The sequence below is a fragment of the Electrona antarctica genome, assembly GCF_951216825.1.
Source record: "Electrona antarctica genome assembly, contig: SUPER_24_unloc_2, whole genome shotgun sequence".
Classification (NCBI taxonomy): Eukaryota; Metazoa; Chordata; class Actinopteri; order Myctophiformes; family Myctophidae; genus Electrona; species Electrona antarctica.
The window spans coordinates 299155-326317 of NW_027638774.1; the positions used below are offsets into that span (position 1 = coordinate 299155).

The window sequence follows — 27163 nt, forward strand, 5'->3', positions numbered from 1 at the left end:
AGAACAGAAGAACAATGGAAGAAGAGAGAGCAGGAGATGATAGAGAGGATGAGCAGGTCTGTGACGACGGAGCCAGAAGAACCAACCCTGCCAGCTGTCAGGAGAAGCATGGAGCCACTTCCTCCGAGTAGTGAGTATCAATATCCTGTCTGCAGCATATTGGCATTGTTCCTGCGTGTGTGCTTGCATGCGCGTGTGTGTGCACGCACGCACGTGCACGCGTGTGTGATGACCTTTTGGGTGTAATAGGTCAAGAGGAACAGTGTCATGTAGGGTTTTCACATCCAGTTGTGTTTTTAATTTCTTGTCAGTGTAAATGTGTTGCTGTCTGTTGTCTTGTGTTCCAGTGAGTGTGTTTATATTGTCAGTGTAAGTGTGTTGCTGTCTGTTGTCTTGTGTTCCAGTGAGTGTGTTTATATTGTCAGTGTAAATGTGTTGCTGTCTGTTGTCTTGTGTTCCAGTGAGTGTGTTTATATTGTCAGTGTAAATGTGTTGCTGTCTGTTGTCTTGTGTTCCAGTGAGTGGAGGAACTCGCTCTTCAGGATATGACACCGCCAGTGGAGCTCCAACCCTCACTGATGCTGATGTAAGTGTGAGAGAGGAAGATGTTTCATATAGATGAAACATTAGTCTGACATTAATCAAACATTTAAGTTATTTATCTTTACTTTATTGTATTTCCAGTCTGTGGTGACGGGGCTAGAAGAATCAACCCTGCCAGCTGTCAGGAGGAGCAGCATGGATCGCTTTCCTCCAAGCAGTGAGTATCAATATCCTGTTTACATCATGATGTCATCACTGTCAGATGGAAACCTGTACTGTATGTCCAATAATGTTACTTTTCAGGAAATAAATAGAGGCTATGTTTCAATGGGTAGTAATTATTTAGTCACAGCTGTTGTTAATACTTTTTATTGGTTCAATAGTTATAAAACACGCAGCCAGACTATACTTAGAGCATTCATTTAGGAAAAGCACAAACAGCTTAAATATGGAGATAGGGCTTCTGCCCGACAGCGATGATTTTGTAATCGCGTGTGCGTGTGTGTGTGCGTGCGTGTGTGTGTGTGTGTGTGCGTGTGCATACTATATTATAATAATTAGGAAGTTGTATTTATACAACGCAGTTTCGGGAGAAGAGACCTCCTTCCGCTTGACCTTAACCACTGCTCCTTCATTATCAACAACTCCTCCCTCCTTATCAACCACTCCTCCCTCATTATCAACAACTCCTCCCTCCTCATCAAACTCACCTGCCTTTCATTATCACCCGGCCAATCCCCAGTGCAATCACCACAGTATAAATACACCTGCGGTCTCTCAACCAAGTTGTTTGTTCTGCTCCACGACAGACCAAACATGGGTTGTGAGTACTGCACTTGTAGATCGGCTATTTTCACTATTCTTCAAAATCACCATCCTCCTCCACCCCAACCTCCTCCTTCCGCCTCGATTCTCTAGGAATCCAGGGGGGGCAGTGACGGAGCAGAGACGACCAACCTCTCATTCCGAGCAGAGCAAAGATGACCGTCAGCTCCAGAGACTACGCCCCCACCCTGAGTCTCGCCCTACCTTGGGTTCCTCACTCCACTCCGCATTCATCTCATTCTGTTTCAATAAACTGTTAATCTTGAGCGAAGGTGTGGTCTCTTACTAAGTGAATATATATATATATATGTATGTGTGTTCATGTGTATAAAATTACTGAACTGTTGTAGTGAACTTTTGCGTGGAAGTTGAGGTCCCGGTCAAAATGACATCATGGTTCATGTTGTCATTGTAAATGTGTTGCTGTCTGTTGTCTTGTGTTCCAATGAGTGTGTTTATATTGTCAGTGTAAATGTGTTGCTGTCTGTTGTCTTGTGTTCCAGCAGGTGTGTTTATATTGTCAGTGTAAATGTGTTGCTGTCTGTTGTCTTGTGTTCCAGTGAGTGTGTTTATATTGTCAGTGTAAATGTGTTGCTGTCTGTTGTCTTGTGTTCCAGTGAGTGTGTTTATATTGTCAGTGTAAATTGGTTGCTGTCTGTTGTCTTGTGTTCCAGTGAGTGTGTTTATATTGTCAGTATAAATGTGTTGCTGTCTGTTGTCTTGTGTTCCAGTGAGTGTGTTTATATTGTCAGTGTAAATGTGTTCCCGTCTGTTGTCTTGTGTTCCAGTGAGTGTGTTTATATTGTCAGTGTAAATGTGTTGCTGTCTGTTGTCTTGTGTTCCAGTGAGTTTGTTTATATTGTCAGTGTAAATGTGTTGCTGTCTGTTGTCTTGTGTTCCAGTGAGTGTGTTTATATTGTCAGTGTAAATGTGTTGCTGTCTGTTGTCTTGTGTTCCAGTGAGTGTGTTTATATTGTCAGTGTAAATGTGTTGCTGTCTGTTGTCTTGTGTTCCAGTGAGTGGAGGAACTCGCTCTTCAGGATTTGACACCATGAGTGTCGTTTCAAGCCAGGCAGAGACTTATGTAAGTGTTTCCATTGTGGTCTATGTATTCAATTAATCAACATAGCATAACACTTTGTTGATAACTAAGAGCTTTGGTTACAAATTTACAAATATTTTCCATTGTTTTTATATAGGAAGATAAATCAGATTCAAGTGCTGATGATTGATATACCATCTATCTGATATATCGGGATGATATTTGCGCTTTTTCACTAATTACAATGTTCCCTCTCTTTCCTGTTGATATTGTGACAAGGAGACACGACCGAAGACTCTGTTTGAGAGACTGACAGGAGTTAAAACTCTAACAGCAGAAGAATGGAAGAAGAGAGAGGAGGAGCTGATCGAGACGATGTTGACGTTTGTGATGACGGAGCCACAAGAACCAAGTAGTGAGTCTTACTGTTGTCCTCCTATGTGTCACTCATTCTTGAGATGAGGGACAAAAGTGGAAAAAACATGTCCCACACATAAGAGCCTTATTTATGTTAAAATAAATTAATTCATAAAAATAAAAGCACTTGCAAAGTTAAATGTAATACAGTTGTGTATTATTATGCCATTAATTTCATTATATATTTTTTCATATGCCATCTAAATTAGTTAAAAGCAGGCACTGTACCCAAAAAGGCCTGTATTTAGCCTGTCCCCAGCAAGTTGTCACAATTTCAAACTGCCAAAAAATTGTGTAATACTGTCACAATCACATAAATATACATACTAAATGAAAGTAGATTGTCAACAACATAGCAAACAATATACACAGTTAATTTTAATTTATATTTTAAATTAAATATCTCATATCAAATGTGTGTCCCACGTCTCCGTCAACTCCATTAGGTTTTTTGAAAGTCTTAAATTAATCAGAAAATATTGTCGACAGATTTAGCCTGAAGACTCCTTTTCCAAGTCCTGTTTATATTTGTTGCAACAGTGGAGCACCTGGTCTGACAAGCATTCAATTGTTTGATATTTTAAACAAACAATGTTGATATCAATGTGGTCACAGCTTTTACATGTCAACTCCGTCAGGACATTATTATGATCTTTGTTAAGAATTCCAAAATAATGTTTAGTATTTTAGTTTAGGGTTAGGTTTAGCTAACAACTGAAGAAAAACTAAATGGATAAATTGTACTACAGAGGGTTAAGATGAAAACAAATGCCATTTTGTCAACTCCGTCAGACGTCAACTCCATCAGGTTTTGTGTCTGACGGAGTTGACATGTATCTGACGGAGTTGACAAAAGTGTTCCCAAAACAATAAAATGATAGTTTTTGAATAATGGGAAGTATTCTAATTTGGCAGACAGTTAGAGCATGCCTTAAGGAACATTTTTGGCTATAGGGCCATCACAGATTTGTCTCGTGGTGACCATGGCAGCCATCTTCCAAAATGGCCGCCACCTGATGTTATTTTACAATAACTCAAGTTCTACACCACCTAGGATCTTGATTCTGGTGACTAATCATACATTTTAAAAGATGAGGAATACAGTGGTACTATTTAGATTGGTCCTGTGACCATGCCAGCCATTGTTTTTCAAAATGGCCACCAACCTGCTGTTATTTTACCAATAATTCAAGTTTTAGACCACCAAGGATCTTGGATCTGGCGACTAATCATTACATTTTCAAGGATGAACTTTCTCTGGGAGGGGTCAGGGCTTATTTCAGGTGCAGGTTGAGTTGCTACTGACAGGACATTACAGTAGGTGGGCTTTATGGACTTTGACTTGTCCCTTTCAGGCACAGACGCACAGTTTGACTTCACTGGCCACTGCAGGGAACTGTGGGGGAGAAACTTTGGTCTCTTGACACCCCGATTAGGTTCAGGGGTTTTTTGGTAGAGACTTGCCTTTCATGACATCGTTGCTGCAGCAGTTGATCTCCTTACTGCGAGCGGTGGCACACTCTGGTTCTCTTGGGCGTTGTATCTTGGTGGCCTCCTGCCAGTGTTTCTCCGTCCTCATGAGCTCTGTGTTCTGGGGCTCTTACATTGTCTTGGCTGGTGATTGCTTTCCTGCAGGGTCCAGCCCAGTCTTGTGCAGATGGCTGCTGGCCCACCTGGAGGCCCCAACCTCAATTGTTCGGTTGGTGTGATTAGGTGGGGTGGTCTTCCCCAATCAGGATGAGGGGTTTGACCCTTTCAAACCGTTGTAGCGGCAGTCTGGCCAAGTGTCTGTATTTAGTTGTGAGGCTAGATACAGGATACGATTGCTCACCCAGCCCCAGGTGACTTGAGGTGAAGGCTCCTTTGATTTGGTAACATTGCTTTGGTTGACATGCTGGGGACACAGAGAACGACACTGATGCCTTCAGTGTCTGCACATCCTGCCTGATAGTTCTGAAGGCAGATCTTCAGGTTTTCCGTTGAGGCAGAGTCTTTCGCTCACTGTTCACCTCAAGCAGGACTTCAAGGTGTTTGCCTTTGCACAGGCTATATGGCTAGGACTCGTGCTTCAACCACTCCGAGAACTCCAACAGGGTGTTGGTTGCTCCTGGGCCGCAGAGCATTGTGCGGCGGAATTCAACTCTTATCTCTGGTGGCAGCTTGTTGAGGAGTCGTGCAACTTGTGAGCCGCATCTAAGTGCTGTGTCTCCCTCTGGGCCTAGGGTTGTTAGCCTACCAGCGACTGTACTTGAAGCGCAAACTTCTCAAAGGCCACCCCATCGCCTCGACAGATGTTGGCTGCCTCCAAGACACTTGCTATTTTCCGTAACACTAATTCGTGGGGCTGTCCAAACTTGTTGTTTAGGTGTCACCCGGGTCTCTGTTGGTGAAGTCGGGTCTATAGGTGGTCTAGAACATTATTATAACGTTATTTAGTATGGGGATATTAATAAAATCTGGTAATAAATTCCTTACCAAGAATTTTCTTCACCAATGTGTTTGGAAGGGTGTCTACTAACATATCCCACATTGCTTTATATTCAACCACCCTAGGGGAACTTTTGACAGCTGCTGAAAGTTGGGGTACCATCAACAACCAATATAAGGCAAAATGTTCATTATGCTTATAGCATGTGACATGTCAAACTAGGGGGTTTTCATGATTCTGAATGCATTCTAAGCATTAGCTATGCACGAAAAACACTCATTGGGCTGAAAACGGCCATAGCCGTCATCACAAATGTGATTAGGTCAGCACATTTGGGCACATTTGGGCAAGTGGATATGGCCGAATTTAGCCCAAGGAGTTTGACCCTGATGTGTCTTTTCTTCAGGGTTCTGTGGAGATTTTACTAAGTTGCTGTTTGAAATGAATATGGAGATCCAAGCAGGCACATAATCCTTCGTTCCATTTATTGGTCAGCAATCAGTTACAGACAGGTTACAGATATCATCGTTCCATCGTATTGAGGCCTTCCCAGGCAGAATGCCTAGTCCCCCCTTGTCTCTCTCTCTCTGTATCTCACTCACTCTCTTCTACTGATCCCCTGCATGTCTTTATACATTCTTAACATGTGGGTGTCGCCTTGTTCCTGTGTGTGTGTGTGTGTGTGTGTGTGTGTGTGTGTGTGTGTGTGTGTGTGTGTGTGTGTGTGTGTGTGTGTGTGTTGACCCACGGGGTCAGCAATCAGTCACCACAGCAGGGGTCCTTCTGTTGCAAACATTCTTTGGGTGGTAAAAGTCACTGCGTCCACAAACTGCTATCTTAAAATGTCCCCAGGCAGGATGGGCTCACAGCTGTTGCTCATTGGGACTCAATGTGACCTCCTATAAGCCAAAGTGTTATGTGTACAATTATGACATATGTTGAGAGGCATAAGCTATCAAAATATACATCAGACCCCCCTAGACATAATTCATATTTTATAAATGACCAAAATTATTTTTCCAAAAAAATGTTCACTTTTTTCTTTTTTCTCAAAAAATCCCAAAATGTTCAACTTCTCCAAACGGTCTCCCTTCGTAGGTAATTACCCTCTTCCCCCCTGGATACTGAGAAGGTAAAACACAGTCAGGTTGACACAAAACTCAAAACAAAATGAACAAAATCAATCTGTTAGACAATGACCCTATCAGTCCGAAGCTGTTTGTTGTCACACCCAGATAAAATAAATTCAAGTGAACTGTTCCTAGGCTAATTACTATACTATTTTTAATTTGTTCCCCAACATTATCGACTTAATAAGAAATAATATAATATTCCCTTCTCCGACTTAATAAGAAATAATATAATATTCCCTTCTCCCCCCTTCTTAGTTAGTGAGCAACTTACATGGAATATTAATGGACAGATGAATGGTCCTGCAGAAACCATCCATCTGACTCCCAATTCGGAAAGTTGCACACAAACTAAGAGCTAACATGTAATACTCATGGTGAGTTTCAATCTGTAACAATATGTGACTATTAACATAGTAACATTATACTCCTAATGTAGGCCTATATTAACTGACAATTAAACAACATTTGTATTACTAACTAGAATATAATTCTCATCTTTTAATTGGATTTCACTGTGATACTTAAGGAAGTTATCTAAAATGAACTCATATTATTACCACTAACTATTATTTTTAAACAAATCAACCAAAACCTTTTCAACCTGATAGACCCCCCTGGACACAGGAGCATTTTTTTTTAAAACTATCTATATTGTACCAAATTAGAACCGAACAAGCATGGGGCTTGTTCCGTTGTATCTCTTGTATGACAGACCTGAAACTGAACCATATTTAAAACAGAAATTAAACTCCTTATTTAACTGAAATCCTATTTAGACTAAATCAAATTCCTATATTGATTGAATACAAATACCTGTAAATGAAAAGTTAACACTCAAAGCATGACAAAATGGTTAGACCATCCCTTTAACAGTACTATTTCCAGTACCTTGTTATATCTACTTTGACCTGCCAGCACAGAATACAACAAAACACAAACATTAGAACTCACGGTCGCAGAGACAAGGAGATAAACAGCTACACAGCTGTTTAAACTTTGAATCCCTGCATACACACACACAGGTAGAGGAACACACTCTGTTCTTTTTGCACTTATTCTATTCTAACCACTTAAAAACTATCTCTCTCATTCTCACTCCTTTTCTTACCACTCTGCCTTTCTGTGTTTTTGTTATAGCTTGTTTCTGTTTGTCTGCATTGTTTTTTACCCTCTCTGCTAATATTCTGTCATCTTGTATTTTCTCTGTTTTTGTCTTTCTATACTCTGTGGGTACTTTAAGTCCTTGTGGGAGTGACCCTTTTGATCTGAATTTTGAATCAGCCATCAGACAGAATCAAACAGACCACTCACTGAGTGATCTACTTGAGTCCCTCTGCTGGCCAGATCAAGGCTTTAATTAAAGGCCTCAGGCAGTATATATCTGCTCTCAAATCACTCAGTCACTCACTCACGGTCGCAGAGACAAGGAGATAAACAGCTACACAGCTGTTTAAACTTTGAATCCCTGCATACACACACACAGGTAGAGGAACACACTCTGTTCTTTTTGCACTTATTCTATTCTAACCACTTAAAAACTATCTCTCTCATTCTCACTCCTTTTCTTACCACTCTGCCTTTCTGTGTTTTTGTTATAGCTTGTTTCTGTTTGTCTGCATTGTTTTTTACCCTCTCTGCTAATATTCTGTCATCTTGTATTTTCTCTGTTTTTGTCTTTCTATACTCTGTGGGTACTTTAAGTCCTTGTGGGAGTGACCCTTTTGATCTGAATTTTGAATCAGCCATCAGACAGAATCAAACAGACCACTCACTGAGTGATCTACTTGAGTCCCTCTGCTGGCCAGATCAAGGCTTTAATTAAAGGCCTCAGGCAGTATATATCTGCTCTCAAATCACTCAGTCACTCACTCACGGTCGCAGAGACAAGGAGATAAACAGCTACACAGCTGTTTAAACTTTGAATCCCTGCATACACACACACAGGTAGAGGAACACACTCTGTTCTTTTTGCACTTATTCTATTCTAACCACTTAAAAACTATCTCTCTCATTCTCACTCCTTTTCTTACCACTCTGCCTTTCTGTGTTTTTGTTATAGCTTGTTTCTGTTCCATACATACTGCCCTAGTACGCGCGTGAATGAACCTTGATCCGTAGCTCATTCCGGCTAACCAACGACCACTTTAGCCTGGTGCCCAAGCCAAAGACCCGGACATCCATCTAACGAAGGAGGCAGCCTCCCAGGGTTTTGTATCAATCTTCTTCTTCTTCTTCTTCTTACTATTATTATTATTATTTTTTACTATTATTACGCTTATTTCTTTTTTTATTTATCTGTGTACTATGTGTTTTCCCACCATCCCTATCCTGCCCTTTTCATGTCGCCCTAGACACTACTTCCCCCGCCACAGAAATCCCTCAAATCTCATATACCCAGCTCGTTCACCCAGTCACCACATTGTGGTGGAGGGAGGCCTTTGGAACTGCCACGCAGCTACCAAAGAGGAAATGCCTGAATTTATCTCAGCCCACGCCACCCTCAAGTCTCTGCATTTCCTTGCTCTAACCGAAACCTGGATTACCCCTGATAACAGTTCTACCCCCGCCGCCCTCTCTGTTTCACACAAATTCACACACACCCCTCGCTCAACAGGTAGGGGGGGTGGTACAGGGATACTCATGTCCCCGAAATGGAATTTCCGTGTCTTAAATCTCTCTCACCTTTCTCTCACCACATGTGAATTTCATGCTATCTCAATATCACAACCAGTCCCCCTCACCCTCATTGTGCTCTATCGCCCCCCAGGAACCCTTGGGAACTTCCTGGAAGAACTAGACTCTCTGATCAGCTCGTTTCCGGAGGATGGCACCCCCCTGATTCTACTGGGTGACTTTAACCTACCTACGGCAGAGAAGTATCTTCCCGTTACGTCCCTCCTATCCTCGTTTGACCTCTCCCTTTCTCCCTCCCCTCCCACTCACAAGGCTGGTAATGTTTTGGACCTCGTGTTCTGCAGAGCCTGCTCCCCCTCCACACTCTCTGTTACTCCCTTAATTAGGTCTGACCACCACTTCATAACCTTCTCCCTCTCTCTCTCTACTCTCCCACCTAAACCTACTCACCCTCCGACCGTCACCACCCGACGCAATCTCAAGTCCCTAAACCCCTCCTCCCTCTCATCCTCTATTCTCTCCTCTCTACCCTCCCTAGAGTCCTTCCTCTCTCTCTCACCCGACCCCGCAACCACATCCTTCCTCTCCTCTATCTCATCTGCATTTGACCAACACTGCCCTCTCTCGACCAGGCCAGCTCGCTCATCCCCACCGGCCCCCTGGTTATCTGAAACCCTCAGATCTGAACGAACACCTCTCAGGGCAGCTGAAAGGAAGTGGCACAAGACAAAGCTACCAGATGATCTCTCCCACTTTCACTCACTCCTCTCTGCCTTCTCCCTCTCACTAACCACCGCTAAAACCTCCTTCTACCACACCAAAATCCAATCCTGCACTTCTAACCCAAGGAAACTCTTCTCCACTTTCTCCTCCCTCCTTAAACCCCCTCCCCCCACTCAACCCTCATCCCTCACCGCGGAGGCCTTTGCCAACTACTTCGAAAAGAAGGTTGATGATATCAGTAGCTCCTTTACCCCCCTCCCCCATAAAGAAGCACTCGACTCAACCAATGCTAACCATAACATACCATGCATGTCCTCCTTCTCTCCTCTATCCCCAGATGAGGTCCTGAAACTAGTCACATCCACTAGACCTACCACCTGTCCTCTCGACCCCGCCCCGTCTCCAATCTTCCAGACCATCGCACCTGACCTGCTCCCCTTCATCACTTCCATTATCAACACCTCAGTAACCTCAGGCTGCGTCCCATCTGCCTTCAAGTCAGCCAGGGTATCACCACTCCTCAAAAAACCAACTCTTGACCCCTCAGATGTCAAGAACTACAGACCGGTATCACTCCTTTCCTTTCTTTCCAAAACCCTTGAACGTGTTGTCTCTAACCAGCTTTCTCTCCATCTCTCAGAGAACAACCTGCTGGATCCCAACCAGTCAGGATTCAAGAAGGCACACTCCACGGAAACTGCACTCCTCGCAGTCACAGAAGCACTACATGCTGCCCAGGCTGCTTCCCACTCTGCAGTCCTGATTCTCCTAGACCTATCGGCGGCATTTGACACAGTGAACCACCAGCTGCTCCTAGGCACCCTAGCTGATCTAGGCATAGGCGGGACGGCGCTGAAGTGGTTCTCCTCCTACCTCTCTGACCGGACTTACCAGGTTTCTTGGAAAGGTTTGCTATCACCCCCCCGCACCCTCCAAACTGGGGTCCCACAGGGATCTGTACTTGGTCCCCTCCTCTTCTCACTGTACACTAAATCCCTTGGCACCATCATCTCTGCTCACAATATATCCTATCACTGCTATGCCGATGACACACAACTGTTTCTATCCTTCCCCCCCTCTGCCACCCAGGTAGAAGAGCGCATCACTGCATGCCTGGCTGACATCTCACAGTGGATGTCTTCCAACCACCTCAAGCTGAACCCTGACAAGACTGAGCTTCTGTTCTTCCCAGCTAAGTCCTGCCCTATGCGGGAGCTAACTATCTCCGTAGACAACGCCCTGGTAAAGTCTGTCCCGACAGCCAGGAACCTTGGTGTTGTCCTGGACAGTCAGCTCTCGTTCAAAACACACATCACAGCTGTCACTAGATCCTGTAGGTTTACACTCTACAACATACGACGAATTAGACCGTTCCTCACCCAGGAGTCAGCCCAGCTCCTAATCCAGACAACAGTCTTGTCAAAACTTGACTATTGCAACTCCCTCCTTACTGGCCTACCGGCATGTGCACTTAAGCCCCTCCAACTGATCCAAAATGCCGCAGCACGCTTGGTCTTCAACCAGCCAAAATTCTCACACGTCTCCCCCCTTCTCCGCTCGCTCCATTGGCTCCCGGTCGCTGCCCGCACAGAATACAAAACTCTGATGCTGGCATTCAAAGCAACCAAAGGCATGGCCCCCCCATATCTCACAAGTATGATCGTACCCTACAAACCCTCCCGCTCACTCAGATCAGCCAACGCAGGGAAGCTGGAGGTACCTTCACTAAAAACGCCGGGACAACGCTCCACACGTCCCAAACTCTTCTCCCTTCTGGCTCCAAAACTATGGAATGCACTTCCCATTGCAGTCAGAACTGCAGCCTCACTCCCAATCTTCCGCCGTAGTCTGAAAACCCACCTCTTCAGACTCCACCATGGCCCGTAGCACTTGCCCTAGCCTAGCCCCTTAGATAGCACATTATGTAGACTTAGATAGTATTTTAAACAGACTTATAGCTTGTTATGTAGACAGCTCTAGAATTGCACTTTATGTAGTCATAGCACTTTATAGTACACATGTATAAGATATTATATAGTATAGTATGTATAGTTTACATAGATACTCCACTGTTACGTTCTTAGTTTACGCATGATTCATGATAACTACTTTTTATACATGTGATGTATGCCATGCTTTTTGTTATTGCTTAATGTAAGTCGCTCTGGATTAAGAGCGTCTGCTAAATGCCTAAATTGTAAATTGTAATTGTAACAACATTTTCCAACATTAATCACAATTCAGATGAACCGCGAACACAACAGCATGACACAAATTGTTCAAACGTTCAACGCGCAGTAGGAAACGGTTCCCACAATTATTTTTTCGCCTATAGAATAAAAACGCTTGGAACATCCTTCTTGATTCTCAGAGCTAGCACAGCTCTCCGATCTGTAGGTTCGAAGCAGACAGTTTTGTCACCATATGCTCCAGCACCAATGAACTACAGCTCAACTGCAGACAGCAGTAGAACTCCCTTCGAGCATTCACAAGGCTCTAGTGTACAGCTTATTGCTTAGCCATATCAATCATGACAGCAAAAGCATTGAAACGCTCCTTTCCTCCATTGTAACATGAACTTTGGGACGGTCTCCCTTGGACCTCTCCTCCACTTGGAACGCTCTTCCTCTTTCCAGAGCAGAAGGAGCACGCTCCTCTCCTCCATTACGGTGGAGAACCAGTTGGCGTGGGCCCGTGGGCCGTAGCCGCAGAATAGCGTTCAATCCGACACCTCCTGTAGCGAACACAGGTCTGTGAAAGTCACCTGCTGTTGATTTCCGACGGTAGAAGCTGATTCAGGAGCTCCCATCGCAATATCGTCGTAGTGTTGTCACAGCTGCCGCAGACACCCCCCTGGACTCTCTGCCCTCGGGATGACCTCCTGTAGGTGCTGTTCAGATGTCACCGTTGACATCCTGGAGACCTGGTGGTCTCTCCGTGATCCTTTCGGTGTAGAACTGTTGACGGAATCCATGATCCATGATGTCCCTCTCCTTTACACCTATTAAAGGAAGAAATGCAGGCCCCCTCTACAGAAGCCTCTTCACAAATATCCCCAATCATTTCTTAGGATATTTGATGACACTACAAGCTACTGGTCACTAAGATGACCTCTCTGGCCTTGATCTCATTCTTTTGCTAATCTCCCTAGTTCTGGCATGGAAAAGAAATGTAAATAACCATGGTGTTGAGAGATTACAATGAGACTATTAAATGAGTCATAAATAGTGTCGCTGAACTAACTAAATTCACTGATGTCAAGTCACCAAACGTATTGATGGACAGGTGTTTTGAGCTGAGGGGCTGGCTTGCTTTAACCCTGAAAGGTTCAACCGTGGGTCTAGATCCCCCGGTTAAAACTTCCACTCCTGGAGATATGGGTCAAATCCCCCTCAGTATGCTACCAGCAAGTCTTGTGCTCAGAACACAGGGTGGCGAATTCCTGTGATCACCGTTATGTAGTAAGGCTGTCAGCCGTCGCCTCCATTACCCTACACACAAACAGACACTTTTGACTAAAACCAATACTTAAAATTCACACCATAATACACCCTTACAAATGTAGTCCTTAATTGCGATCTACTTGTTGACATCAGACTCCAAAAGCAGACTTTCTTCCCATCTTTTTCTCTAAATAGCACCCCCAATAAACAGCTCACAGCGGGTCAAACAGAGGTAGGAGGTAAAGACAGGACAGGACAGGACAGGAGGTCCACAGGAGGTCCCTAAAGCCCTCTCCCTGTTATCTGAAACTAAACAAGGTATTTATTTTAGGGTGAGAAGGAAATAGCTCTCTCCCCCCTCTTTCCCCTAAAGCACATTCCGTCAGAGCATGCTAAAATTGTCATTGCAATTCCTCACACGTAGCTCTGTATGTATTTACTCATTTAACTATCACTTTTAGAATGGCTCCTACTAGCAATATTTCACCGGACATAGCTTCATACATAAGTCTAGTATGAAGTACATTCAATCATTCATTCACTCACACATACATTATTCTCAATCAATTCTCGTGATTTCATTCACACCACAAACACTCCCAGGCTTGTGTGACCTTCTCATTGAAACCCCTGGCTGGTGTCTACCCCAAACTCAAGCTTCATATGGCCTGGCAAACATACTGTACGTTTCTTCTGACACCTGTGACAGGTGTACCAAGCCATAAATCCACCACCAAAATAAAAAAGATCAACCGTAGACAAGTCTACCATTGCTATGCCTTTTTCAATGAGAAGATTCCATGCCTGCACACACTCTCACACAGAGTTGATTCAAAATACTACCACAGTGTAGTAGTATTATTTTCCAACCCTTCAAACTCACTCACTTCACACAGTCGAACAGAGTAGAAGTAATCTCTCTTCCACTGCGAGGGGAGAGGGACCCCCCTCGTCTCACTCACTCATGCACTCAATCAGGCGGTGTCCCCTTTCACACACACATTTCAATAGAGAGGGGCGTGTCAAGTCAACTGTCAAAAGATGGCACTTCTCCTTTAGCTGTCCTTCTCATCCATGAGGTCCGGTCAACTTGACTTCCCTCAAAGTTTCCCAATGTGGTTTCTGATCACATTGTCCAGAAAAATGACCATATATCCCACATTTATGGCAAACACCTCTCATCCTCCAGCTTTCCGGGCTGTGACGTGTCTGTGGCTGTACTGCCCCCTGATAGGGTCGCACAGGTGGCTGACATCCCCATTGTTGCCATCTCTGCTGTGGCGGGTTCTCCCACTGCGGCCTCTCCCACTGCGTCTCTCGTACTCTCCATGGCAGAAGTGGTTGTGGAGGTTCCCACTGTTGTGGCAGCGGACGGTTCGGCAAAACAGCCGTGCAAAAACGCTGCAAGTGCGTCACATCGCCACACCTATAACAGCCTGTGTAATAACGTGATCCACTCGGCTTGGGATTATGTGGATGAAACTGTTCGGGCTCAACCCCAGCTGTCACGACAGCCGCTTGTATGATCTGTTGTGCGCCCTCCAACTGGGTCTTGGTCAGCAGTCGAACCATTTCTGTGTGACTTTGTTCCTGCTCATCTGCCTCCTTGCGAGCAAGTCCAACACAGTGCACAATGTGTTCCACATATTGTACGAGGGGCAATCTCACCAGGCCAACCTCTGTCTGCAGATTGGCCCTGACCTTCTCAGGAAGACCTTGTTCAATTTTTGAGTGGACCATAGACCATTCAAAATCATTACGCTCAGGGTCCTTTCCTGTGGCATCCATCCATTCCTGGCATACGCGGGCGACATATTTACGTGGCGGTTCGGAGACCCCCAGCGGAGATATCGTAATCGTATCCGGATGTACGACAGTGGGGTACAAGACTCTCAGCGCACGCCATAGTGCTCCTCTGTGACTCAAGAAAAGCTCTGCGTCTCCAGCCGTCGTGCCTGCGTACAGTCGAAGTCCCGCACGGACAAGAATGTCATCTAGGCCGTCTATGTCAATCAGATTTGCCAGAAGTTGTTTTAAGTCACCCACAGTTAGCTCTGTCCCAGTCAAAAGGTCCTCAAACTTCGATATCCAGCGGTGCGCACCATCCCGCAAAAGGGGAAGTTGACGCACAATGTCAGTCATGTCGACGGACGCCCACGGCTTGTATTCCATATGTCTGCCCTTCCCCAGCACCGGGAGCATCCTGGGGCAGTTATCATCAATGTCAGGTGTGGGCCTCTTTGATCTGCATGGGCATTCGTTCAAGGCCCCCCTGGAGTCTTTCACACGTCTCCGGCTTGAACGTGTGCGAGTGCCGGAATGGCTCTCACAATCACTGCTGTCCTGTTCAAAATCCTCATCACTTTTGTTGAAGTACTTCCTCTTACTCCCACTCTGCCTGTCGTGACTCGGTAACAAACGTTTCTCCGTGCGTCCAGCAGCTCTGTCACGGCAGTGTTTGCTCTCCAGCTCTTTCAACGCATCAGAATGGTCATTGTACAATCGAACCAAGTCTTTTTCTTGAGCAGTCAATCCAGCCAAACGCTCCGCCAGGTACGTAGTAGCGGCTGAATCCTCAATATTCTCCCGAAAACTCTTCTCCGCCTCAGAAATCTGCCCACGAAGAACGGTGAGACTATCACCAAGAGAGCTCAGCACCACAGCGTCCTTCCTCACTTCCTCAGAAATGGTGCTCATGGCCGGATTGGGGCTTGCTGTCCTTCTGTAGATGTCATCACCTCCATGTAAACTGTGGCTGTGTGCAGCCTTGTCACTGAGATCACCGATCAACTGTTTCTCCCTCACTGAAAGTTCATTCAACTGCGTCTCAATCATACGCAGAAAATGTCTGTGTGCCCTCGTCGACACAGTCAATTCACTGATCAAGTCCATTTTCAGGCGCCGGACCAATCCCAGCTCCTCTTTAATACAGTCTGCTTGTAGCCCAGGTTTTGACTGCTCAGATGTTCTCACGTCCCTGTTGTCCACCTCAGTCTGTGCTGAGTTGTTGCTGTGCCCCTCAGTGTCAATGCACTGGTTGTCTGTGCTGCAATCAGCGGAAATCTTCTCATCGGGCAGTACTGACACAGGAGACAATGGTACGGACAATTTCCTGCTCATCTCCTCACTGTCAATATGACTCGTTCTCAGCTGTCGACCTATTTTTACTTGAATCTGATGCCATTTTTCTGAAATTCTGGGAATATTCTTAGATGAGAATTTGTTTTGCACAATGTGCACTGGAGTGGCAGCCATAACTACTAAATTGTAGATAATCTCACTCACTGTCATAAATTCTGGGTGATACACTCTGTACTCTGACTGCAGTCTCCTCTCACCTCACACAGTCACAGACACGCATACTCATTTGCATACTAGCCCCAAAGAATGAGTAGATAGTCTACAAACTCATGTAAAAACATGTAATACTTTCTCTCTCACACCATCCACACAGGAAAATGTAACATAAAGAAATGAGAGACAAACTACACATAAAAATAAACATAGAAATGCCTCTATATATATATATTTTTTTTTTAGACTAGCAGCTCACTGACTTAGGGAAGAGACCCCCCTTGATCATCTCACACCCACGTCACTCACTGTCCTCATTTACAGGTACATGTAAGCAACGGTTGCTGTAGTTTTGTCCCTAAGGTCAACTTACTTATACAGACTATATATATATTTTGACTAAAACTTTTAGGCTTAACAATCCAAATTAACCTATCTAATTTTACAAAGGATAAATGAAATATCCTAAATGTGATAATTTACAATGAGAAATGTATTCTCATACTAAACTCTAATTTAAGCTTGAACCCCAAATTAAAGCCAATTTAACCTGAATTAAATCCCCAATTTAATATCTATATTACTCCCCCCCCTGAAACATGTTCCACATGCTTCAGAAATACCTAAAAGAAAAAATAATACAATAGGCCAACCCAAATAATAACACCCAAGCCTAAAGCATAAAATCCTCCCCCGCTCCGTCGCAAAGACAAAGAAAGGCCTCCCCAGCATGTGTACGTGTGAGTCCCCCGAAAGAGAAACACACAGGCACATACACGCAGATTAAGCACATACACGCACAACCATACCACATAAGCTACACTACCATTTAACTCTTAAACTCTGTCAACTCCCTAACAGAAGCAGACTCCAAGAACCTAATTACTAACCTAACCAATAACCTGCCTAACACAGCGTCCAGATGTACACTATGGCCCTAACACGTACGCTTAACACAAGAATCACAAACCTATTCCATCATCCTAACTTCAGTCCCAGGTCCCATCCAAAGTCACGTCAAAAGCAACAAAACATCCACAGATACGCAGGTCCGTCTCGCGTGGCGCAGAAAATCCCCAGACTTTTCCTCACCAACCACCCTCCAACGTCTGGCGCCATTGTGATGTGTCTTTTCTTCAGGGTTCTGTGGAGATTTTACTAAGTTGCTGTTTGAAATGAATATGGAGATCCAAGCAGGCACATAATCCTTCGTTCCATTTATTGGTCAGCAATCAGTTACAGACAGGTTACAGATATCATCGTTCCATCGTATTGAGGCCTTCCCAGGCAGAATGCCTAGTCCCCCCTTGTCTCTCTCTCTCTGTATCTCACTCACTCTCTTCTACTGATCCCCTGCATGTCTTTATACATTCTTAACATGTGGGTGTCGCCTTGTTCCTGTGTGTGTGTGTGTGTGTGTGTGTGTGTGTGTGTGTGTGTGTGTGTGTGTGTTGACCCACGGGGTCAGCAATCAGTCACCACAGCAGGGGTCCTTCTGTTGCAAACATTCTTTGGGTGGTAAAAGTCACTGCGTCCACAAACTGCTATCTTAAAATGTCCCCAGGCAGGATGGGCTCACAGCTGTTGCTCATTGGGACTCAATGTGACCTCCTATAAGCCAAAGTGTTATGTGTACAATTATGACATATGTTGAGAGGCATAAGCTATCAAAATATACATCACCCCTAGTTTGGCCATAGACCCCCTAGTTTGGCCATAGCCACTTGCCCAAATGTGCCCAAATGTGCTTACCTCATCACATCTGTGATGATGGCTATGGCCGTTTTTAGCCCAAGGAGTGTTTTTAAATGAAATGAAAATTAGAACATTTAGCCTTATATTGGTTGTTGATGGTACCCAACTTTCAGCAGCTGTCAAAAATTCCCCTAGGGTGGTTCAATAGAAACCAATGTGGGATATGTTAGTAGACACCTTTACAAACAAGACAATTCTTGGTAAGAAATGTATTCCCAGATTTGACATTCTGATAATATTCCCTGACTAATTGGTAAAATAATAGCAGGTCACAGGATAAATATAAATAGTACTACTGTATTCCTCATCCTTGACAATGTAGTATTAGTCACCAGAATCAAGATCCTAGGTGGTGTAGAACTTAATAACTTGAGTTATTGGGAAATAACAGAAAGTTGGCGGCCATTTTGAAAAATGTCTACCATGGTCACAGGACAAATCTAAATAGTACCAATGTATCCCACATCCTTGAAAATGTATGATTAGTCACCAGAATCAAGATCCTAGGTGGTGTAGAACTTGAGTTATTGTAAAGTAACAGCATGTGGCGGCCATTTTGAAAAATGGCTGCCATGGTCACAGGGCAAATCTAAATAGTACCACTGTATTCCTCATCCATGAAAATGTGGGATTAGTTACCAGAATCAAGATCCTAGGTGGTCTAGAACCTAAATCAGTTCAACTTGTCAACTCCGTCAGATGTCCGTCAACTCCGTCAGACGTTGGTCACATGATGTTTTTGTTAATTTCCAAAGAAATAGATGATTCAATGTCAAATATTTTGTGCTTATGTATTGAAACACCAACTGAAATACTACTTAATGATGCTTTTTATTTTTTTAACATGGTTTTTATGTTATAATATTGAAAGTAAAGGTTGAAAATGAAGGATTTGAGAAATGGGATATTTCATAATAGTGTGATATTGGAATAAAACAATATTAAATTAATTGTATTACTTAACTTGACTACTAAAAGCCATTATAAGATAACTGAGGACTTTATAGTATTGTTGAAATTATCAAATTAAAATAAAAGGGATTTTAGTGTGTCTGACGGAGTTGACATAAATCAGTTATAAAGTGCATAAATGTCCCATTTTAGAAATAAATGTTATGCGAAAAACCTGTTCCTTCTCAAGATTGGTAGTTGAGACCCGTGTCTACAAATACATCCATTTCATTTTAATGGTTCTTAAAATAAAAAAAAATCTGATTTGAAAAAGGTTTTGTCCCTTATCTCAAGAATGAGTGGTGTACATACATTACTTACTAAAATGTGTGTTTGTGCATTTCATAAAATAACAAGATTGGATGCATTTTCATTAAAGTAGGCGGCTCTGAGATGAACAGAGATGAAATTGAGACCCTGTCCCACATTGTGACTGGCAGGCATCAGTGTTCAAACAGACCCTGTCCCACATTGTGACTGGCAGGCATCAGTGTTCAAACTGAGACCCTGTCCCACATTGGGACTGGCAGGCATCGGTGTTCAAACTGAGACCCTGTCCCACATTGTAACATGGAAGGCATCAGTGTTCAAATGCAATAATTAATAGTCAGTCCTCTAATAGTTGGCTTTCTGTTGTAAAGCTCTCTCGTTGTCTCTTTTCCAGCAAGATGTGTTTTTAAGCCTGTTATAATAGGCTGACATGAGAAAGCCTACCAGTAAGATGGCCATACCCATGACCAAAATTAGCATTTAGAACAAAATGTGAGGGTTTGTGTTTTTATTCTAAGTGTAAATGTGTGGTTGTGTGTTTGTTGTCTTGTGTTGCAGTGACAGTGTTTTTATTCGAATTGTAAATGTGTGGTGGTGTGTTGTGTTGTCTTGTTGTCTTCCAGTGAGTGGTGACACACCTTCTGCCAAGGTCTCAGATTGGCTGAACAGACATCATGGACCAATAGCGCCCTCTTCAGGACATGACACCATGAGCATAGCTCCTCCCAGCCAGGCAGACACTGGTGATTGAGTGTGAGAGATGAAGATGTTTCATAGATGAAAACTTCATTAGGCTTGAGTTACACCGTCTCCACACCATAGCGCAAAACGGTCTTAAGCTGCGCACTTCTTAAGCTGCGCGCAGCTTAAATTCTGAGTTTTTAGACAGCTGGTGGATGGAAAAGAAGCTCCACCTCCGCGGAAGACTTGAGCGGAGGAGAGCGTTTCCGGGAATCTGGCCGTCGCGCAAGAATTCAGCGGAGGTGGAGCTTAATTTCCATCCACCAGCTGTCTAAAAACTCAAGCTTTAAGCTGCGCGCAGCCGAGAACGTGCGCAGCTCTTTCGACCGTGTGGCAGCGGCTTTATACTTTGTTGCACACACCGGTGTCACACGGCAAAATAGCAGATCTACAAGCTCACACAACTAGTAGTGATTGTGCATTGTTGTTCTTTTCAGTGTACTGAATCATTCAGATCAGATCACTAAAACCTAACTTTGAGTTGTACAGATCTACATTTGTATTATTGTATTAATATTATATGAACATATTTCTACATTGGTTGGCGTTTAAATCAGTTTAGGTTCATGTTTATTTGTCTTGATTCATTTGTTGTATTTAAATGTACTTTATGTATCTGTTTATTTGAAAAGGATCCCCATTAGCTGATGCCATGGCAGTCAGCTAGTCTTCCTGGGGTCCACACACTAGTCAGCTAGTCTTCCAGTGTGTTTCTTCACTAGTCCGATCCAGAAGAACACAGTTTGCCGGCCACTGCTACAGAGCTGACAATGAGGTTATATCTTCCCTTCTTCTCTGGAATCCTGCCTCAAAGCAGACCAGAGGTAGAAAACTGTCGTTCCCTGATGTCATCGCTAGGGATGCATCAGTAAGCAGGAACTGAGGATGGCAATGAAGGATGGCAATGAAGGACCGGAAAGTCTGGCGTGGCATTGTGAAATCCATGATCTCGACCGCAGTGAAAAAATGACGATGAACACTACCCCACTACCCCACTACTTTAACACTATCCCCACTACTGTGGGGATGTGGGGAGGGAAGCGATCCAGGAGTCCTGAGTTGGTGTTGGCTAGACCAGTGGATCTCAAACTTTTTCACATCAAGGACCCCCAAATTGACACCAATTAGCCCGCGGACCCCCATTTGAAAATATATGCCAGGGACCTTCCATAAGAGAAGATGTTTGTGTGTGTGTGTGGACCCACAGTTTGACATGCATTAGTCTACGGACCCCCATTTAATGGCATTTCTATCTCTGGGACCCCCAATTTATATTGTAAAATCAATGTTAATTTAACTCAGAGTGTACAAATAACTGGAGGTCATGGGCAGTCCCCCACTGGCAGAGTTACAGACGTGTAGGTCCATTTTCAATATCAAATTGCGGGACTTTTAAAGTTAATTTTTTTCTGGAAAAAAAGTTATTATTTTCTAATATATTATTATTTTTCCTTACAGAGTATTCCTTAGAGATTATGTTTTCAGTAATTGCCAAGCTCAGGCATGTTCTGATTTTAGATATTTAATCAAAAAACAGAGATGGTAACTCATTTTTGGTCAACTATGTTACGGACAAAAACTGTAAAGTTTTAACTTTGGATAAATGTCAGATTTTTAAACAAATCATTGTTCTTGGAAGAATATGTGTCTTTGCATTAAACCTCATAATTTCCCAGAATGCTGTTACCGGTCCAGATGTTTTCTCCCAAAACTCCTGAAATTCATGATCATTTTATTGAAAAAATGATACTGAGCTACATATTTCACTGCTACTAAGTTGCTAAGTTATTTACTTAGAGTTTATGGAACAACTATATATTTTTTTTCTTTAAAAACCTAATGGAAACTTAGTTGACAGCATGGTAATGGTAACATAGTTGACTATAAATGGTAAATGGTAAATGGTGCATTTATATAGCGCCTTTATCCAAGGCGCTTTACATAGATTGTGCATTACATTCACACACACATTCATACACTGATGGCGGCGGAAACCATGCAAGGTACCAACCAGCACATCAGGAGCAATTAGGGGTTCAGTGTCTTGCTCAAGGACACTTCGACACTAACTCTGGGGGAGCCCGGGTTCGAACTGGCGACCTTGTGGTTACCATCTGGAAACTCTACCCCTGAGCCACCGCCGACTAAAGTAACAGAGTTGACTGGACATGAAAAAGTATAATGATTTTATTATCAAATAACCTTAGTGTATTTAATTAAGACCATTTGATATAATTGACAAACAAATACAGATAGTTAACATGGGACACTTGGCAGTTTATTAACACAGATTTTACACACATTGTAAAATGAAACAGTGCTCCTAACCTGCAAAAATAAATCACACCGTGTGAAGTGAGTGGTGCAACTCCGTGTGGGGGTCCCCGGGGGGTCCCTGGAAGTTTTCGTGCTCAGACGGACACAGACAGCTAGCCAGCCAGCGGACACAGCCAGGGGACGGACACAGCCAGATCACACATAGCTGTCTATAGGAGTGGTTGCACCACAAAAAGAAACACTCTTAGCTTACCACTAGATGACTTTCATTCTATGCTTTCACATCGAGTAACAGTGACTGCAGACTACACACTTGTAGACAGACGATTCCTTATGGAGGGCGTCCCCCTGGAATTGGCCCTAGCCAGGAAAGTCACCAGCCTGACAGGGTGGGGGTCCACCCACGATGGCAGGATGACCAGAGGGGTGTGGGACGGAGCCCTGAGGCTTGCCCACATCAACTCCTGCCATTTTTCTTGCCCTAAGCATTTCAAACCATTCATACAAGTTTGCCATGTTCTGGTAAGAATCGAGAAAGCTACGACCATGTGCTACAACAGGAAAGGGGGACTGAAGTCTCTACGCCTGCACATGTTTGGCACACAGGCTGTTGACGTGGTGCGACAAGCGCCTCTTGTCACTCACGGCCTGTCACGTCCGGGACTCCTGAATACAGGGACTGGGGTGCATTCCGTTACCACAACTGGTCCTTAGACGCAGAGGTGATACCTGTCCCAGATATGGGACAGGTTCGGGGCACCCGAGGTAGACCTGTTAGCCTCAGAGAAAAACAAGAAGTGTTGACTCCTTTATCTCCCTGGCAGGATCACCAACCCTAGGCCTGGATGCCATGGAACACCACTGGCCCAAGGGTCTGCTCTACGCATCCACTCTATTGGACCTGATTCCTCCCGTTCTGGCCAGTGTGAGGACTCCAGCCTGGGGGTCCTGAAGGCAAGAAATATTTCCCCTCCTTTACGACCAGCCTTGGCGGCTCCCCCTATGGAGGGACCTGCTCACGCAGGCAGGGCGCAAGATCTTCCACCCACATCCACAGGACCTGGACCTCTGTGTCTGGCCCGTGAGGGGTCGAACCTGAACGCAGAGGGCCTGCCCCCGAATGTCGTCGCGATGATTCTGGACGCCAGGGCCCTGTCGACTATAGACAACGGTACAGCATCGCTTGGAACATGTTTGAACGTTGGTGCTCGGCTAGACCTCATCGGGTGGTCCCGTTCCAGGCCTCGGTGGTGCACATTCTGACCTTCCTGCAGGAGATCCTGGATAGAGGCCTAGGCCTCCGTTAAGGTCAACTTGGCAGCCATTTCGGCATACCACGTCGGCATAAAGCAAGACGTTGGGAGAACACCTGCTGGTTCGCCAGTTCAAGAGAGGCGTCAAGCGTGCCTTTGCGGTTTCCAGATCTCTGGTCCAGTCCTGGGATCTGACTCTGGTACTGGATGCCCTATCACATCATTCCTTTGAGCCGCTGGAGAAGGTGGACCTGAAGTTTCTCTCGCTTAAGACCGCTCTATTGGTTGCCCTGACAACTGCAAAGCGTGCTAGTGACATGCATGCACTTGTCTTTTAGGCCAAACCTGGTTTTCGTGCCTAATAATTTCCCCTCCGTGAGTGCTCCAGTCGACCTAGTGGCGTTCCATCCGCCTCCGTTCTCCTCGGTGGAGGACAGGAGGCTGAATCTGCCCGCTTAGGGCATTGAAACTGTATGTGGAGGGGTACGGTGGCACAGTTGGTAGTGCTGTCGCCTCACAGCTAGAAGGTCCTGGGTTCGATTCCCGCTCGGGGCGCTGTGGGTGCTGGCGGCGTGTTTCCTCCTCCGCGTCATCAGTGCCCATACCCGAGGCGGGGTTGGCGAAAGGGCCTTTCTGTGCGGAGTTTGCATGTTCTCCCCGTGTCCCCTAGGGTAGGTACCCTCACAAAAACATGCAGTAATCCTGGTCTCTAAACAAACTGCCTCCCCCTGGCCAGCCGGGGCGCCTGATGGAGGGGAAAGGAGCTGGTTGGAATAACGTGTTCCTTCCACGCGCTACGTCCAACCAGGGAAACTCCCCCCTGTCACGTGTAAAGGAGAAACTTGGACACTCAGGCAGGAAGGAAGCATGAGTTCAAGTCCGTTGCTCTCCCCATATATGGGGACTAGGTTGGCGGAGGGTGTGTAGAGAGCCCAGGATCACATTAGATAATTGGCACAGGGGTGAAAAAATGGGTTACAAATCGAGGGATAAAAATTAAAAAAATAAATAAACTGTATGTGGACAGAACTGCTCCCTTCAGGAAGGGTGATCAGTTATTTGTGGCATGGGGTTCTCAGGTCAAGAGAAAACCCATATCAAAGATAAGACTTTCACAATGGATTATGGAGCCATACAGAGAGGAATACAGCCCCCAGAGAGTCTGAGCGCTCACTCTACTATAGAGGCATGTCTGCATCCTGGGTATGCCTCCCTTTTTGCAGGGTCGGCATCTCGCCGGGCACAAATTACCAACGCTGCTTCTCTGCAGGTGATAATCATGACATTTTCCTGAAAAACACGTTTGTCTTTTATAATATGTATTTATTTAATATTTAAAACAGTGTTTTTATTTACTGTACAGTTAGAATAGTAAATTAACTGCTGAAAACTATAAGAACATGTCATGAGTGTCAACTATGTTACTCTTAGTCCACTAAGTTACCTATACAAAGGTAACATAGTTGACAGTAACATAGTTGACATATTTGCTGTTATCTGGTCTAAAATCAACATGGCTGCCTATCACCAAACACCACATGGCATTTTTACAGAAAGATTATTCTAAATATTAGATCCACGTTTGAGAAAAGTTGAAATTGAAAGTTATTTATAACAATATTGTAGTAACACTGTTGACATGCGATAAATCCACACATGACTCACATATACTTCATGTTAAATATTGAAGAAAGAGGAGAAATAACATACATTGGAGCCATGCCAGTCTGTTCATCAGTAGTTAATGACATCATGTGGAGCAGGTCATGTGATTTGGAAATGACACACCCCCTTGAGAGGTGTTTTTGTAATGGGTAACTTAGTTGACAGTGACTTCTCGGACACGGATAAAATGTGTTATTTTCCATATAATAGTTGATATATTGCCAAAAACATTATATATGCCATGATTATCTTAGCCGTATAAAAGTAAAATGATCAAAACTATTTTTGGTTAAGCTCATTTTATTGCTGTTTAACTAATTGGTGGTTGTTATTATATTCGGACAGTAACTTAGTTGACATTTTAGTGATATCCAGCCATTTTTGTATTAAATAATGATACAATTAGTATAAATAATGATGGTATTTGAAAAGACATGATCGTAATAAACATAACAAATATTCGTTTTTTTAATTTGAATAAAAGTACATGCAAGTTACATCCCTTGGACTTCAAAACTACCGCAATTTGATATTGACCCAACTACCTATTATGTAAAAGCTATGTAAAAGCTATGTAAAATTGCTTTTTTTTTTTGGGAAATAAATATTTGTACATTTAAAAACTATGTAGCTGTAACTCATTCTAGGGGTGAGTTCTACAAAGCAAAAATCCCCATGATATTTATAGAATATCTACAGTATTTATAGAATGTCGCTCCATTGAATCAATGTGTTTTGGGTCACCACCAGGGGCCTAATGTATACTTTACTTTGCCCAGGATGTTTTGCCTAAAACATCACCATGATGTTGGACCCTTATTTCACCGGCATACAGTGGATTCTTATTTGGGATACATTGAACTTTCAAAAAAAATGCTAAATACTAAATGTGAATTACTCAATTTCTGACAAAACGGTGACTCGTGGCACTCAGCATACAGCAGAAATGGATCTAGCACATAAAAATCATATAGAAACAACAAATGAAGTACAATTTATCAGAATTATAGCCAATTTCCAGTTTTAGTAATTAATTATGGTAGTTAGTTACTCAATTTCTGACGGTGACTCGTATCACTTGGCATACGGCAGAAATGGATTCAGCACATAAAAATGTATACTAATTACTAAATTTCTGACGAAACGGTGACTCGTATCACTCGGCATATGGCAGAAATGGATTCAGCACATAAAAATCATATAGAAACCACATTATGTACAATTATCTATCAAAAGTATAGCCATTTCCAGTTTTTATAGTGATTAATTATGCTACTTGCACAATTTCTGACTAAACGGTGTGTCGTATCACTCGGCATAAAGCGGAAATGGATTCAGCAGATCAAAATTAATCATATAGAAACAACACATTAAGTAGCTTTCCTCAAGAATCCCATCAGGCATCACCTTTTTGGCATTTGGGAACCTGACTAGATTCCCTGATTTTGGTTCACAGTCATCAGTGGTGGATAAAGTATGCATACTCAAGAATTCAAAATGACAAATTACAAAGTACTTTTTCATTTTAATATCAAATTATCAATGCATTGCTCATTGTCAAATATATATAGCCTATATATTTTTTTCAAACATGTGAAAATAGCTGATCTACAAGCTCAAAGTGTGTCACATCACAACTCGCTGTGAGGTTGTAGATTGTCTATTTCTCCACTATTCCACAGTGGTCATCACAATCTACTGACTTGAACCCCATGGGAAATCTATAGTGGGATTTGAAGGCAGTTGCAAAACGCAACCTCTGTTACATA

General features: G+C 43.7%; 1 protein-coding gene across 1 annotated transcript in view; it reads left to right on the forward strand.

Annotated features, from left to right (window-relative positions):
* The window catches only part of LOC306917722 (GTPase IMAP family member 8-like), a gene marked incomplete at both ends in the record, with an annotated part of 31074 nt that extends 6886 nt beyond the window's left edge, over window positions 1-24188 (forward strand). The window contains 9 exons of the mRNA XM_079530623.1: window positions 1-130; window positions 519-586; window positions 685-760; window positions 2385-2452; window positions 2690-2825; window positions 20082-20201; window positions 23301-23399; window positions 23534-23647; window positions 24118-24188. The exon at window positions 1-130 is cut by the window's left edge and continues 510 nt beyond it. Of these exons, the coding sequence (XP_079386749.1) occupies window positions 1-130; window positions 519-586; window positions 685-760; window positions 2385-2452; window positions 2690-2825; window positions 20082-20201; window positions 23301-23399; window positions 23534-23647; window positions 24118-24188 (882 nt within the window). The remainder of the gene's footprint in view (window positions 131-518; window positions 587-684; window positions 761-2384; window positions 2453-2689; window positions 2826-20081; window positions 20202-23300; window positions 23400-23533; window positions 23648-24117) is intronic.
* Between the last annotated feature and the right edge of the window lie 2975 nt (window positions 24189-27163).